The sequence below is a fragment of the Nanorana parkeri genome, unplaced genomic scaffold (assembly GCF_000935625.1).
Source record: "Nanorana parkeri isolate BGI_ZX_2015 unplaced genomic scaffold, ASM93562v1 scaffold198, whole genome shotgun sequence".
NCBI classification, from domain to species: Eukaryota; Metazoa; Chordata; class Amphibia; order Anura; family Dicroglossidae; genus Nanorana; species Nanorana parkeri.
Genome location: NW_017306466.1, coordinates 376,358 through 392,862, shown reverse-complemented (window position 1 = coordinate 392,862; position 16,505 = coordinate 376,358). Strand labels below are relative to the sequence as shown.

General features: G+C 42.7%; 1 protein-coding gene across 1 annotated transcript in view; it reads left to right on the top strand.

The window, feature by feature from the left end:
• The first annotated feature begins 1,181 nt into the window (after positions 1 to 1,181).
• MEDAG (mesenteric estrogen dependent adipogenesis) overlaps positions 1,182 to 16,505 on the top strand; it is a 34,741-nt gene continuing 19,417 nt past the window's right edge. Inside the window, exons 1-3 of the mRNA XM_018555471.1 lie at positions 1,182 to 1,471; positions 8,573 to 8,679; positions 10,609 to 10,721. Coding sequence (XP_018410973.1) covers positions 1,182 to 1,471; positions 8,573 to 8,679; positions 10,609 to 10,721 — 510 coding nt within the window. The remainder of the gene's footprint in view (positions 1,472 to 8,572; positions 8,680 to 10,608; positions 10,722 to 16,505) is intronic.

Below are 16,505 nucleotides of genomic sequence, written 5' to 3'. Positions count from 1 at the left end.
GATGGGGAAATATCTCAGAGCTTATTGATAATGTGCCATCAGGGGTGAAATACGAGGTTAGTGTGATACACTTTTGATATTTCACAAGTTGCAGTGACTGCCATTTGTTCCACACTAGATCAAGGGGCTGGATTAAAGAAGATATACTTACCTGATCCTCCCTGCCTGCTAGACCAGTCCCTGCAGCCTCTTCTCCCCCGGGCTCAGGTGGTCTATGCCCTGCTGACATCATCACATCTTATACAGGTCCACTCACGCGCATGAGAGGTGAGGATGATGAGGGACATACCACAGCTGGAGCAAAGGGGGACATGGGTGAGCGCTGACGTCAAATCAGATGAGTGTATCTTCTGTATACCGCCCCCTAGAGTAAAAAACGAGCAGTTAACCCTTGTGGTAGGGGGTTGCTTCACTGCAAGCGGGGTTAATTTTGTCAATAGCTGGCCTTCCACTTTAAATAATGCAGAGGGAAATACATACGACCAAAAAAGAGGGACAACTGAGGGGGAGACAGAAGGGTTACAACTGAGGGATAGATGGCTTGCTGAATAATGTCACCCTGATGCGGTCATTAGAGTTAGCAGAAAGCACGCTTTGCAGGGTTATTTGAAGCCGACCGATCCTCAGACAAAAACTTCAATAGAACATAATCGCCGCGTAATCCGACCTGCCTGAAGCCTCCCTGACATACCAGCTCTGCAGCATTACTCAGTGAAAGCATGTTTATCCCGGCGGCTCCCCTCCCAGCATAATGTCTATTTCTTCATCAAGTCACCTGCGCGCAAATTGCACGCCAGACCCGGACAGGTAGTCCCAGCTCCTCCTACTAAGACACCCTTCCCTACGCCTCACCCAATAGGACGGTGTCCCGCCTCGGCCCCTCCCACTAATACAGCCTTTCCGCCCCTCCTACTAGGACAGTAGTAACTTCCTTCACCACGTTAACTAGGACGGTCGCCCCTCCCACTAGACTGACTGCCCTTCAGCTTGACTGACAGCCCCTCCCACTAGGCTGGCCGCTCCGCCCACTAGGCTGGCCGCTACGCCCTGGCTCCGGGATCTTAGCTGTGTGTGTCCGGCTCCTGTCAGATCTTGTCGGTGTCAGTGATCGGAGCAGGTCGTCGCCTCTTTACCGATCGTTGTTTGTTCTTCGCTGTCATTCTCTGAACACAACTGTCGCAATGGCTGTATCAGACTCTGCGACCCTGTCCCGGATGGAGCGGCTGGCAAGTACTCGGTCCATCCTGAGTATGTCCTCTGTCAGCTCCGACGTGGTGGCCACAATGACCACCGCCAACTGCGAGATGGCCGTGCTGCCCCTAAGGCTTCTTCTGGATCTACAACCAAGCTACCTGAGCCTGGAGAGCGGCGTCCTCACCTCCTACAACCAGAGAGGCGGCTTCAACCTGTTCAGCGACGGAGTGGCCAACATAGATGGAGAGCATTGTAAAGTCATCAACTACATCCAGAGGTGAGCAGGCTGGAGGGGGGACTGGCAACCTGGGTGCTCCAGCTGTGCTGAAACTACCAATCCCATCATGCATCTGTCTCTGGGAGTCATGCCTGTGGCTGTCAGAGTCTTGCAATGCCTCATGGGACTTGTAGTTCCACTACAGCCGGAGGGCTGAGGTTGCCTATAGCTGGGAAATACTAACTCAGCTGATGGATTTCTTTATTACTATTGGGTTTTGTTTTTTTGCTGTCAAGTTTGTCATCCGTTAGGCCTCATTCACACTGCCGTATAATACAATGCATTTTAATACTATTAAAAATGATGCATTCTGGGATTGCATAGAGTGCATGCATATATGCGTCTATACGCATTTACAAATATGTGCACAATTTTGTTCTTGCATTGTGTGTGTGGATGAGGCCTAAAAATCACTCATAATCAGTATTATTTATTTCATGTGATCACATAGGCGGATCCTTCATTTCTTCTTCAGGTAACAATGGGTTCCGTCTTGTTTGGTTGTCACGTTGGCCAGTATATGATTACATTTGTTGCCAAATCTTTCTTGCAAGTATGTTTGTTTTGAATAAATTATTATTATTATTATTATTATTATTATTAAATGTTCTTGTTTTAAGTTTTATATCTGTACATACCACATATAATGTATCATATATATAGAAGACAGAGCATAGATAAGAACACGTTATAAACGCTTAGTGCACTTTCACACAGGCTCTCCATCCAGGCCCGTCTGTCAGTTTCTCAGGCGGATCCGATCGTAAGCCCGATGTTAGCCTGCAGGCAGACGGATCTATATGGACGTGTGTCTGTTTACGTCAGAATACACCTGACTCCGGCCAGGTCCAGAAAACAAAGGGGAACAGAGTTTGGTTTTGGAAGACCTGATTGTGCTGGATTGGGGATCGTCTGATGTAAGCGGGCACAACTCCAGTTACATACAATTCCCTATAGACCGACATGGGTCTGGTAAGCTCAGATTCTTCCTCCATGGCAAGATGAAGGAAAACAAATGTACAGACCCCGATGTCACAAGGGTAACATCCCTTCCCATCAGCTAGGGATCTGTGCACAAATCCCCTCCTGAAAGGTCCTTACTGGATCCTACATAGGAAATAAAATATTTATTCTTTAAAGTGACACTAAACTCAGGAGTGAAATCTTAAAAAATACATTCAGGTACCTTAATTATTATCAGAAATATATCTTATTTTGTGTATCACTCGGCTGTATGATCCTCAAATCATCTCTGAATTGGTGCTGACACTGTCCTTCCTTCTGGAGGGGGGCTACTTTTGTTCCCCATGGTCCCAGTGTGTGTTGTATAGTAGTCACCGCTCCAAGCTCACTCCTGTGATGTACTCCAACCTTAATACAAATTAGTAAACTAAATGTGAGATTGTAGTCCATCTTGGTGCGGTGGCTACTTTACAACACACACAGGGACCATGGGGAACAAAAGTAGCCCCCCTCCAGAAGGAAGGACAGTGCCAGCCCCAATTCGGAGAGTAACTATCCTGTACCAAAAGATACGAGCTCCCAGGCCTGGAAAATCCTACTTCCACTATATTAGCGCTATATAACACAAAATACAATTGGCACGTTCTGCTGGTTAATATGATCTTGTGGCGTAGTGGTTATCACTTCAACCTTGCGGCACTGGAGGTCTCTGGTTTGATTCTGGTCTCTGGTTGTTCTCCCTATGCTTGCATGGGTGTCCTCCGGGTACTCCAGTTTGCTGGACATGCTGGAAGGTTAATTGGTGTAAATCAACCCTGTATGGAAGATAGGAACCTTAGATTGTAAGCTCCCTGAGGGGCAGGGATTGGTGTGACTGTGCAGTAGGTAAAGCGCTACGTTAATTGTCAGCGCTATATAAATACCAGTAATAAATAAATATTGTATTATTGCAGCTTTTATGCAATGTAGTGGAAGGGTAAAGCTCGAAGTGAACATATGCATTTAATTGCTTTTTCCCCTTTCCACATACAGGTGAAACTCGAATAATTAGAATATCGTGCAAAAGTAATTGCAGTAAGTGCTGCAAAAGGGGCCCAAACCAAGTACTGAGTACATATGCATGCTTTGTGTTTAGCTTTTTGCTGTATGTTCCACTATATATGGCTAAACTCAATCCTGATATAAAAACATACATGAATGCCATTATGTATTAGTCTAGCCAAAAGTATCAAAATAAATAGCCCATTAAAAGATATGATAACACAACCAGCTTTTCCTGCAATATTCACCTTCAATCCAGAAATCTCCTTTTTGAAGTACCTTTTTTCTGCCGCTAGATGTCCTCAGTCTGAAGCCATAAAAATTCAACCCACTTTCTCTGAGCCCAGGTCATCCTGGACCATCCCAGCCTGTGACTGGACAGGGAAAGGAGACTTGGCATAGTGATGAGCTCTCTGTAACTCTGCTTTCTCTTTCTATCAGCGTGCTTCTTGTCAGCACATAAACTGATTGGCTCCTTGTGCTGCTTCTTTCTCATTTTGTGTTTGTATATCTGCCTAAAGTTAAGCTTTAATTTTACAACCATCTTGGCAAATGGTGGGGTTGATTAAAGTGACATTAAGGGCAAAGTCCCCCCATCCGCCCCGTGCTGATGTAGGGACGTACCTTAAATGATGCCTCTTAATCCGATCATCTTCTTCTTTCCTGTAGTTTTCAGCTGTCCCTCCAGCGCTGGTGCGGGTCTCCGATCCAGCGCTGACTCCTCTGTCCTCCTCTATTTTGATGTCCCACGGTGTCTCTGCGGGTGCCCGCTGCTCCATAGACTTACCTTTTGTCTCTCCTCGTCTCCGGCCGAACATCTGAACTGCGCATGCGCCCGCCCCGAGACCCTTTGCGGCCGCCCGAGAAATTTTCAGATGTTCGGACAGGAGCGCGCGGCGAAGACACAGGTAAGTATTAACCCTTTTGAAAAATCTTTTTGTTTGTTTGTTTTTTAATCATTTTGCATTTATCTGATTGCTTGCTAGCAGTAGATATATGCAAAGACACGCTGAGAGTTTAATACCCCTTTTAGGTAAGAGTAGAGCATGTTCACTTTTAATAATGCATTTTCACTTCTTTTAGTGAATGAGGTAAAATAAAGTAAGAATTCCCTTTGCAAACAATACTGGATACTAGAAAAAAATGATTTTTTTTTACTTGGCTTAGTGAATGAGGTGACTATGTGCTGACTTCCATCATCCAGTCAATTTTCCTTGCACGTGATTCTTTGCAATGTGAATTTTTACTTTCTCCTCACTCTCCTATGCTTTCAGTTTTGGGCACCAGTTCACAAAAAGGATGTTGTGGAACTGGAGAAAGTGCAGCGAAGGGCGACCAAACTCATAAGAGGCATGAAGGAGCTCAGCTATGAGGAAATATTAACTGACCTGAATTTGTTCTCTCTTGAGAAGAGGCGATTAAGGGGGGACATGATCACCAGGTATAAATACATAAATGGTCCATATAGTGAGCTTGGTGCCAAATTATTCCCGTTAAGGTCACTGCAAAGGATAAGGGGGCACTCTTTGCGTCTGGAGGAAAAGAGGTTTAACCTTTGCATACAGAAAGGATTCTTCACAGTTAGAGCTGTGAAAATGTGGAATAGACTCCCCAAGGAGCTAGTTCTAGCGAGCTCAGTTAATTGTTTAAAAACAAATCTGGATGTATTCCTAAATGCACAGAATATTACTGGATATAGAGTTCTTAGAGGTATATTAAGCATCAGGGATTTGATGATCCAGGGAATATCCAATTGCCTTATGGGATCAGGAAGTAAATATGTTTCCCTGTTGAACTGTGCTTTATAGGGTTTTTGCCTTCCTCTGGATCAACATTGGGTAATTATGGGCACAGTGTTCTGTTTTTTCTTCTTCCTTTTTTTTTTGTTTTGTTTTTTTTGTTCTCCTCTTATCTCTATAGGTTAAACTCAATGGTCCTGTGTCTTTTTTTTTTCTTCAAGCTGACTAACTATGTAACTCACTAAGGTAACGTAAACATGCTCTACAGCTTTAGATCAGGGTCACTGTAGAGGGCGGTAGCCAGGAGATAAGAAAACACTGCAAGGACATTTTTAAGAAGTAAGCAAAAATCCCATAAATGTCTTGGATATGGAGAATTCGATCATTAATCTAGAAAAATGTCTGTTTCCGGGAGGGTTGGAAAGTTTATTTAGTCAAAGCACCTAGTGAGCTCAGAATAGCAGGTTTGCATTCTTCCTTTGCCTGGGGACTTTCCAGTTTGTTTAACCCATGATGGAGATCCCACACTCAGTAAGGCTAGGACTGGGGCTAGAACTCTGGTAGACCTCCACACTTGGATTTAAACCAATCAAAAATGTTGGTGGAGCCGATATATTGGGACTGTTATCGATGGATGCCAGGAAATACCCCTGGTGAAGTGACACCACCAAAAAGATGGACTCCATTTTGAACTTCCTGGACCTTGACGAAGGTGTTGCGTGCCTGAGGTCCAGGATAGGTTGAACTCCGTTCTTCTTGGGCACCCTAAATGTGCTTGAATAGAAGCCCTTGAACTTTTCTTAAGATGGAACCAGAGCAATTGCTCCTTGAAGGAAGCCCTTGACGGCCACCCAGAGGTCAGAGACAGGTGGAGATTAAAGGGAAAGAACCTGCCTGCTGGATAGGACCAGAATTATATTCTGTAGTCTGCAGTGAACAGCAGTGAACAGCTTGTTGACCCAATTGTCTGTAATGAGAGAAATCCAGGGATGTGCACATAATCAAAGTCCTCCCCTCCCCGCCCACCATACCTTGAAATGGATGGGTGAGGGCAAACCTTCATATGGTGGGAGACTTCTTTATGAGCTTGGTTGACTTATTCTGCCAAAGCCGTTTGAAACCACCAGAGAGGGGGGATTTGGAGCATTTGTCCAAGTTACCCTGGGGACAAAAAGGACATCTGTTAGCAGAAAAAGAAGGACCCTGTTTGCAAAGGGGTTAATTGCTATTCTTAGGTTGAGGCAGGAACATGCTTCAAAACATGCCTCAAAAGGGGTAGGGGACCTGCTCAAAGGGTAAGCGAAGTAGAAGCACTTAGGCAAAGTCCTCCGAAGGCTGCTCCCATTCCTTTTTATATATGAAGTTGCCGAAAATGTAATGATAAGGGAACACCTTTTATTTATTACAGATATTTTATATATCGCCAACAATTTTTGCAGTGCTTTTATTTCACATCGGTCCCGGTCCTCAAGGAGCTTACAATCTAAGCTATCCCACATGCATGCATACATAGGAGGGCCAATTTGGACAGGAGCCAATTCACTTACCAGCATGTCTTTAAAGTGTGGGAGGAAACTGGAGTACCCGGAGGAAACCCACGCAAGCACAGGGGGACATGTAATCTCCTTGCAGATAGTGTCTTGGGAATTTGAACCAGGGACCTCCCAGTACCCTGAGAATCCTCTGTTTTAAGAGTTTTACACACAGAGAAAGATTATATGTATTTTTGTGAGAAACATTGACAGAAGTCTTCCTTCCTGTTCCTTATACTCTAGTGACTATTCTAGTAACTTTGTAACTAAAGCTACCTAACATAAGACAATCATGTTTTTCCATTCTGTGAAACACCGATGGACTTCTATAGCTTGCTGCTATTTTCAGTCCTATGTTTGGAAATTTGGTTTGTTTGACCCCTCATTCTATTGAGCATCTCATCGGTAAACAGGATTATAACCGGAAACATGATTCCCATGATGCAACAGGGGTTTTCCCTTTTCTGCAGACATAGTATAGTACAAGGGCATCTGTTATGACAACATTGGTTGGTGTGCTATAGCATAGTAAGTCAGTAAAAGTGTTAATCCTTGCTATCGCTAACTAAAGTGTTGTGTCCTAGTAGGGTTAGAATGTGTCATAAATGTTCCGTGGCTGGTTTGGTGTGTCTCTTGAGGTGACGGCCTGAATGTCATGTCTTTTGGACAGCTGACCACTGATGATCGCATGACCACTTTTCCAGTTGTTAAATCTACGCCTGAATATCCGGAACAGCAGAATGTTGTCGTTTAGATTGACAAGCAAGTTTAAAGCAAATTCTTTTTCTTAATGGTGTGAGACGAGCTTGTTTACAGCCCTTTTTTCTGATGTCAGCTTCCTTCCTTACTGGCAGCCATTCATTTTACACCTCATACTTGGCAGATGACTTCCAAATGAAATCACCTAAAAAATAAGAGATTCGATCCACGCAATAAGTAAAAACATTTCCAGTGTATGTTTGGCTTTTATTATTATTATTATTATTATTATTATTATTATTATTATTATATAGAATCGAACTTTAATTACAAACCAGGATATTGTTTTAAGGAAGATCTCTAGGGAAACTTTTTATTAACCCTTGCAGTGGGGCTACCCCTGCACTGCAAGGGTTAAGTGCTTGTTTTGGTCTAGGTAAAACAAAGTTATACTGCTCTATCCAGAGCAGCAAGGAGGGATAAATAATTCCTCTGACTTAAGCTGGCCATACACTGGTAGATTTTTGTACAAATGTTCATCCCAAAAAATCTCCTCAGGACATTCAATAATGGCATCAGAGACTTGACGGGTGTCATTTGAAATTGAGTTTGATTTTCAAATTTCATTTCAGGATGGAGTTGCTTGCAGGAAGGAAATCCTAACAGTGAATGTGGTTTTCTATCGAGAAGATCCATTAATTCCAAAAAGAACAATGTTCCTTCCTTCCTAACACGATGAACTATTTGAAAATAGAACAATCATTTCAAAAACAAATGTTTTCAAACTAAATTCTACCGGTGTATGGCCAGATTTACTCTGCTGTGTGTGTAATCTGAGCTTCAGTTATCGAGCGCCTTTTTTTTCTTCTGCACAACAGATAGGATTAGCCAAAGTAAACATGTAAAGGAGAATGCCACCTGCTTTTATTTTATTTATTTATTTATTTATTTATTGCTCCTGAACACATTAAATTAAGAAAATATAAGGACGCTCCTTACTGCCATTCACCAGTTTAGAAATGACCCAATAATTGCAAACCGTTCTTAAAATTTGTCACATTGCTTGTAGTTATCAGGCCACCTTTTGGCATACATAGTAAAATATTTTTATATATTTTTCTTTTTAGGAAAGTCACTCTCAAGAGCCACGTTGACTACAAAGATTACAGAGAAACATTGCTGGCAAAACCAATGTTGTTTCTAACCAATGTACGAAAACTCAACTCCAGTTCAGGTATGATGACTCTGTACCAAGCTTGTCTGTATTGCTGTATTGCTCAACCTTAAGAAATTCTTGATTTCCCAAATGCTGAAAACCAGAATAAACTTTGACCTTTCTGTTATGCCGTAATAAAAAGCTTTAGGTTTGTACCCTGCACAGAAAGGAGTGGCAGAACATTGTAAGCCTTCACCCAGAGTGCTGGATGTACTGAACTCTTCACAAACTGGTTACACATATTCAGCAGTTGTTGTACACAGCAAAACAGACAGACAGGTTATAAAAAAACAAACATATGAAATGGCACTAAATAGTCTCACGTCATGTTTATGATCTGTGTCTATGTTATCACTTCGTTATACTGCATGCTTGCATATCTAGTCATATGTCACTTTTTTGGGGTGGGAAAGCTGTGAGGTCACCAAGATTAGGTGACTATTTTGACATTTTCATTTTGGTGTTCATTGTGAATTATTTTCCTATGTATAAGATAAAGTAAAGGTTACAAAGTCCCCAGCTTGTCACTACTAGGGGATGGGTAATGGAATTTAGATTCTCATAATTACCAAGTGCTCAAGCTTGTGTACAGTGAGCTGGAATATCTACCTGACCACTGTGTGGACTCAGCTATTCAAAACCAGCCAAGGTCAGGGCTGTGGACCAGTAGATGGAAAATGAGGTTAGGGCCCATTCTATAAAATGGCCACCAATCAGAATTCACCTTTTTTTCATTTTGCAGAGACAAATTAAAGAAGAGTTATTACTGCATATACTAGGCCAGGCTAGGTTCCACTCTCTGCAATGACACATCAGGCGCTGTCTTGGCTTGTCTCCACAATAAAGCAATACAACTAGTAGCAGTAACAGGAACACTGCACACCGAGATGCACAATAATGTTCTTCCTTTAACAGGCAGCAGAAACAAGCTCTTAATTTGACGTGTTTCAGGCTAGGCTTAATGTTTCCTAAAAGAATCCTGTTACTGCTACTAAGAATTATGATTGGTCCCTATGTACAACAGCTCTGGTGTTGTGGTCTTCTTTATTTGTCCTGTTTGTTTTTTGTTTATATATATCCAGGTAGCCCTCGGAAACGCGCATTTGTCGCGCGTTTTTTTTACCGCAAATCGTGGTACAAACGCGCGACAAACGCGCATATTCGGTACGCCTAGGTGTGAACCCAGCCTTAGTGAAATGTTTTTGATACCACAGACACAGGACATTGAAAACTATACAAAGATATGCAGTAGAATTGCCTTCCTGGCGTAGAAAAGTAGCACCCATAGGAAGACTCTTGAGTGGGTGTTTAGTACATGGTAGCTTGCTACATCCTACATGTAATGGACCAATGCTTTGTATGCTGAAGAAGGCCATGTCCGGCCAACACTGTTACTTCAAGCAACACTGTTGGACTTCAAAAAATGGAGATGAAAGTGATTTGCAAAAGATGAGCTCTTGTACTCGCCTCTCTGGCAGGCCATGTTTTGTACCTTCCCCCTGTTCCAGCACTGCGTCTTTCATCAGTGTCTTCAGTATTTGACACCTCTGGGAGTATTGGTGTTCGCCACACAAGCTATGGTACTGTCCAGGACACAGGAGCGTCACTAGGAGCAGTGACTTAAAGGTTGGAGGACAGAACCATGGCACATGATGGGGGACACAGTCATCCAACACCGTATAACAGCTCTTCTTTTCTGGTTGTGATCTAGACTTTCTTTGTAAGCTGAAGGGGGTTGCTTTTAGTACTAGGTGTAGGACTAGCCATATATCTTTTCAGATTGGATTGAAGTGCTTCAAGTGACATTCCTGGTCTACCCCGTTGCTTATTCGGTTGCATCTTGTTTGAGTTGAAGAAAGTAGTCTGATTTTATAATTTTCTTATAGTTGTGTAAGAATTGTGTAGAATTAGACATTTTTTGTAACAATATTGTTTTGACATTTACAGTAAAAACTCTTGCTTTCATTGTGAACACCCGGCATCCGCAGATGAAGGCCAAAGTAGAGGGTGGTATGAACAATGTCATCTCTTCAGTTATGGGAGAAAACTACTTTTTACAGGTAAGATATGAAAGACGCATTGGTTGTATTGGGGCTGTTCACCCTCATTGGTTTTGTCTACATTGAATATGATGCTGTTTTTAGGACTTCTTAACTTGAAGTAGAGCTCAGCTACTTCTGTATACTCCCCTTGTTATGTGATTTTTGTTTTGTTTCAGCAGTCTAAATTGATCTATTTAGACACCATGATATCTAAAAGGACAAACTTTAAACCAGTTTTAAGGCACACCTGTACTGAGAGAATTATGAGGACCTCAAATTGATTTCTTCTTTATAAGAATTGTAGTTCCTGGCTGTCTGTGGCTTCAGTATTTTTCATACTGAGTGACTGACCTGGAAAATCATTTTGATCTGCATATTTTTTCCAGGTCCGTCATACAGATAGAATTCAAGACAATGGATCAGCATGGCAGCCAGGGAAATAGCCTTTTCAGAAGGAGAGGACAGCAGTACCCAGCTGTTAAGATCAGATTTATGTTTGCTGTTCACACCAACAAGATGTTTGTCCCCCCCCCCCCCCAATCCATCTTGCCCAGTCCATGTTTCACCTAGACTGTGCTACAATCGCATGGTTATGGGTGATAGCAGTCCCCCCTACGAAATGTTCTCAGATTGGAAGGGAGAGTCTGAGAGTATATGTTCAGCAAAACAGTAGTTTTCATGGTCAGACCTTCCTACAGCCATCAACTAAACGTCCACCCAAGTTGGTTTTTGTGGTTTACAGACATCAAGGCATTTTGTGAAATCTTCACTGATGTGTATTAAATCACTTCCACCCTTTAGCTGTCATTTCTCCAGCTCCTGTAGCCGGAGAGAAGCTGGTGAAGTAGATGGCTGCTTCATAACCTTCTTTCGGGGTCCCTAGGTGACATTAGTTAAGTGTAAAAAGAAAACCCCGCCCCCACATAGACAGATTCAAATGCAAACAGGTGTGAGGCACACCGTTGTGCTTAAATGAAGATTGCGCCCATTTCACCGCACATGTTACATATCCGCATGAACGTCGGAGTGCGAGCAATAATTCTAGGGACATCAATCACTGTTTACACTAAATTGATGAGCGGTTAAAGCGTCGCCTATGACCAATTTTGGGTATGGTACTTTTTTTGCGATTGGCCTGTCATGTTTGGTGTCTACCTGATGTGACCCCATCTTTAATATGTTACTAAAAAAATGGGTAATAATGAATGTTTTATAACATAATGTAGGTAAAACCGTTTTTTGTTTGTTTGTTTGTATTTTCAAATAAAAACCGCAGTGGTGATTAAATACCACCAAAAGAAAGCTCTATCTGTCCCAAAAAAAGTAGAGTAAAATTCATTTTGGTATGGCATTGCATAACTGAATAATTGTCAGTGAAAGTACCGCAGCGCTGAATACTGAAAAACGGCCTGGACAGGAAGGGGGTTTAACACCCCAGTCTTCAAGTGGTTAAACGTTTGTGAACTGAAATAACCTAATGGGCAACAAAACTACCAATATACATTTAGTAATTTATTTTGCATAGTTTGCTAAAATAAATAAACCCCTCCTCCCTTGTTTTTTGACGCTCAGTCTCGTCTTCCGAGCAGGATCACCAGGTATTTCAGAACAAATTAGGATGTCAAGAACACAATACATTTACATACATCATCTGTGAAAACACAAATACGTGGTTTGAATTTTTGGGGTAACATACACTTTAAATAGGATGGATAGATCAGTATTTTTATATATGCAGACGTGGACACATTTGTTGGTACTCATTCAAACAATTCTTCATTCCTCCAAAAAGGGGTGAAATTAAAATCCATTGTCTCAGTTATACCTGCATGGCTTTGGTATGTCATAGAGTAAAGCAATGGTGTGAGAATAGATAATGAATTGCTTATTCTACAAAGATATTCTGATATGGCCTGGACAGATTTGTTGGTACCCCTAGAAAAGATTTTAAATAATTGGATTGCAGTGATATCTCAAACTAACTGTATTTTGTCATTCGTATCGCACATGTCTTCAATGTTGTAATCAGCCAGTGGCCTATATAAACGGAAAAGTAGAGAGTTCACTGAGGAGATCAGAAACAAAATTTTAGACCAGCATATCAAAGGTAAAGGCTATGAGACCCATCTCCAAACGGCTTGATGTTCCTGTGACTACATTTGCAAATATTTGTATGTTTTTAAGGTCCATGAGAGTGTAGCAAACCTCCTTGAAAATTGACCCCAGATTCAGCAGAAGGATAGTGGGAAAGAAGCAAGGAAAACTTACAAAGGCATACAAGCCTAAGTCTAAGGCCAAACTACATCAGTGTCTGATGGCACCAACCATTTATTTTTGCGTGACAGTGGGGTCAAAGGAAGAAGACCCAGGAGACCTAAAAAAGCCTAAAATGCAGATTGATAAGCCACAATGCTTCTGAGAGAATGTCCTTTGACAGATGAGACAAAACTGGAACGCTTTGACAAATCATATCAGTTCTATGTTTCTAGACAAAAAAATTAAGCTTTCAAAGAATGGAACCCTCGTATCTACTGTGAAACATGGAGAAGGCTCACGTATGTTTCCTGACTACTTTGCTGCATCTAGCATGGTGTGTCTTGAATCTGTGGTGGCACAATTAAATCCCAAGACTATCAAAGAAGTCTAGAGTGATACGTACTGCGCAGTGTCAGAAGGCTCTGTCTTTGTTACAGGTCATGGGTCCTCCAACAGGATAATGACCCAAAACACACAGCTAAACTCACACACAATTGGCTAAGAACAAAACATTGGACTATTCTGAAGTGGCCTTCTATGAGCCCTGATCTGAATCCGATCAAACGGCTGAAACATGCAGTCTGGAGAAGGCACCCTTCAAACCTGAGACAGCTGGAGCAGTTTTCTCAAGCAGAATGGGCCAAACTATGTCTCGGCAGCTACAGACGTCTTATTGAGTATGTGCTCGTGTGAGACAGCTAGGCGATGTTGGTGAACTTCCCTTTTATTTTTCTATTGCAGTTAAGCAATACAAGTAGGTCTCCTACCAGTGGCGACACTATGGGGGGGGGGGGTGAGGCCCGCACCCAGGTGACACCATTGGAGGGGTGATACCAAAATGTCTAACAGTAATTTTGGTGTCACCCCCCTCTGAAAAGCCAGGCACTCGATCATGGACCGAGAGCCCGACAGTTGCAGGAAAGAGGGGACTTGGCGGCATACCTTATTCCACCAGGTGAACATCCCCCTCCTCTCTCTGCCGCCATCCATCACCAAGATGGCCGCCGGCAGATATCACGAGATAGCCGCACATGCGCGATGATGTCACGGCGGGGTGTCACCCGGTATCCACTCCGGGTGACACCTGGCCTCCGGACGCCCCTGTCTCCTACAATCCCCAGCCTGTTACTGTGTAATGGAGAAGAAGCTGTAGACTAACTCATCCATCTGCTTTTTCCACCTGCCAGCTTGTTTTTTGTCATCTCCTTTGTACGCAGCACATTGGTTCAGCATGCTGGCCCTGCCCCTTCCAGTCTCGGTTCTAAAAAAAAATTGGCGTGGTTTTTGGTTTTGATTTAGACGTTTACATCATACTTCCTAGTTACATCTTGCTAAAAAGGTCACTACTGACATTTATGTAATGCAGCTACATGTCTTCAGGAATAATGATTGCCAGAACAAGCCAATCTGCATATTGTTACAGTTACACTTTGTGCAGTGTGCTGTTGTAGCTCTCATGACATGACGAATATGAGCACTATTGTGTAATAAGAGGCTCAGACGTCAGTGGCAATTTACTTATGTCAGATGCAGCTTGTTCAACCGGATCTCTTAGGTGAGATGCAAGTTGTAACAGAGTGACCCTCGCAAATGTAATTCATTGCTCAAGAAGGTTATTCACTTTTCATTACTGTTAGGGCTAGTTCCCACCAAGCGCGGAGCAGGTGCAGAGGAGAGCAGGTGCAGATCGGATCAAAACTGCGTCCAATGTATTCCTATGGTAGTTTTAGCTCCAGTTCACATCGCAGCGTGCAGGTCCAGAGCAGGTAAAAAAAACTGCAGCACGCCCTATTTTACCTGCTCTGGATCTGCAAACACATAAAAAATGCATGCACATGCCTGGAACGCACTGAAAGCCCATGTTTTTTCTTAGCCAAAAACGCATCTAAAAGACTAGCGTGCGTGTGCAGAAACCTGACCAGATCTGCTCTGCATTTGGTGTGAACAAGGGCTCAAGGTCATTCCTGATTTTACTGTGTGTTGTGTTTGGTTTGTTTTTTTCTTGTTTATGGGAATTCTGCAAAAACATGGCAGAGTAATGTAGCATTTTATCAATTTTTATATACCTTTTTTTTTGGTTATAAAATGTAAAGCTGGATATCCCCCGTTCATTCAGAACTGTCTAGAAATGTCCTGTCCTGTCTAGTCCGCTTTGCCAGGAGCTCTCTATTTTTGTCAGGACTGAGCATCATATTAAGGGCCCATTCACACTACGCGATGTGTAAACACTCCTGGTGAAGGTGTTGGGTTGCATTTAGCACATGGAGAATCTGTTGTAACATCTTTTTTTACAACGTGCACCACCACACACATCATGCATGCTGTTGCCCACTGCATTGTGGATGCACTGGCCGCTACCGTAACAATGTTTTGGGGTGACATTCTAATGAGTTGCCCTAGAACATACCGCGGCTTGTGCATCGTAGTAATGCACTTTTTACCATGCACTACCACAATGCATGCGAATCCGGGCTTACAGATGCAGCTTCATCTGCTGGTGGTTTTATCTGACACCTGTGATTGCAACAGGTTCATTTGGCAGTCAGGCTGAAGCACGGTGTAGTGTCCCGTTAGAAGCCATCCTGTACTGAACTAGCTTCAGTAAAGTGTCTCTGGGTTGGTTGTTATAGGTTGCACTTTGCTGTTTGCACTGATAAAGGTGCTTGGTATGCCATGATAAATGAACAGCTGAGTGGTAAAAAAAATAAATGTCTTTTTTTGTAAATATGCCATTATTAAGTTTACATTTTTTTTTCCTGTCCCGGCCATTTTTCAGTATTTTTTGGGGGGGAGACAGAGCTTACTTTTGGTGATATTTAATAACCACTGCGGTTTTTATTTTGTTACTATATTTACTAATTTTGAAGGGGGGAAAAAAAGGTGTTTTTTTCCACTATGTTAGGAAACAATTATTATTACCCAATTTTTTTGGTAAAATATAAAAGACGGGTTCACGGCAGGTAAATAGACACCAAACATGTCAAGCTTAAAAATTGCGCGCACCCGCGAAATCGCAAAGAATTACCATACCCAAAATTGACCATAGGCGGCGTTTAAAAGATTTTACCGCTCATCGGTTCAGTGTTATCAGGGATTGATGGCCCTAGAATTATTGCTCTCACTGCGACGTTCGCGGCGATGTGTAACATGTGCGGCGTAATGGGCCCAATCGTCGTTTTCGCAGGTATGCGCACCTGACGCATGTTTGGAAGGCGTGAGTGTAAGGGTGGGGACTTTTTTAAAAAAAACATTTTTTTTTGTTTTGTTTTTTTATTCTTTTTTATGTGTAACTTAAAACAATTTGGGGGGGGAACTTTTTTTTACTTTTCCCCTCCTTGTCTCAAGCTGGAGAGTGACAGCAGAATGCGGAAGTGATGTAAAATACATCACTTCCGCATTCTGACAGCGGAGAGGGGACCGTGGGGAGATGGTGTACCGATCTCCCTCTGATCCCCTGTGACAGAGGCACTTTTCTGGTCCCGGGCTCAGTGGGTCCCAGCGGAACCAGTGTGACAGCGAGAGGGGGCCTCGGAGGGAGGGGGGGGG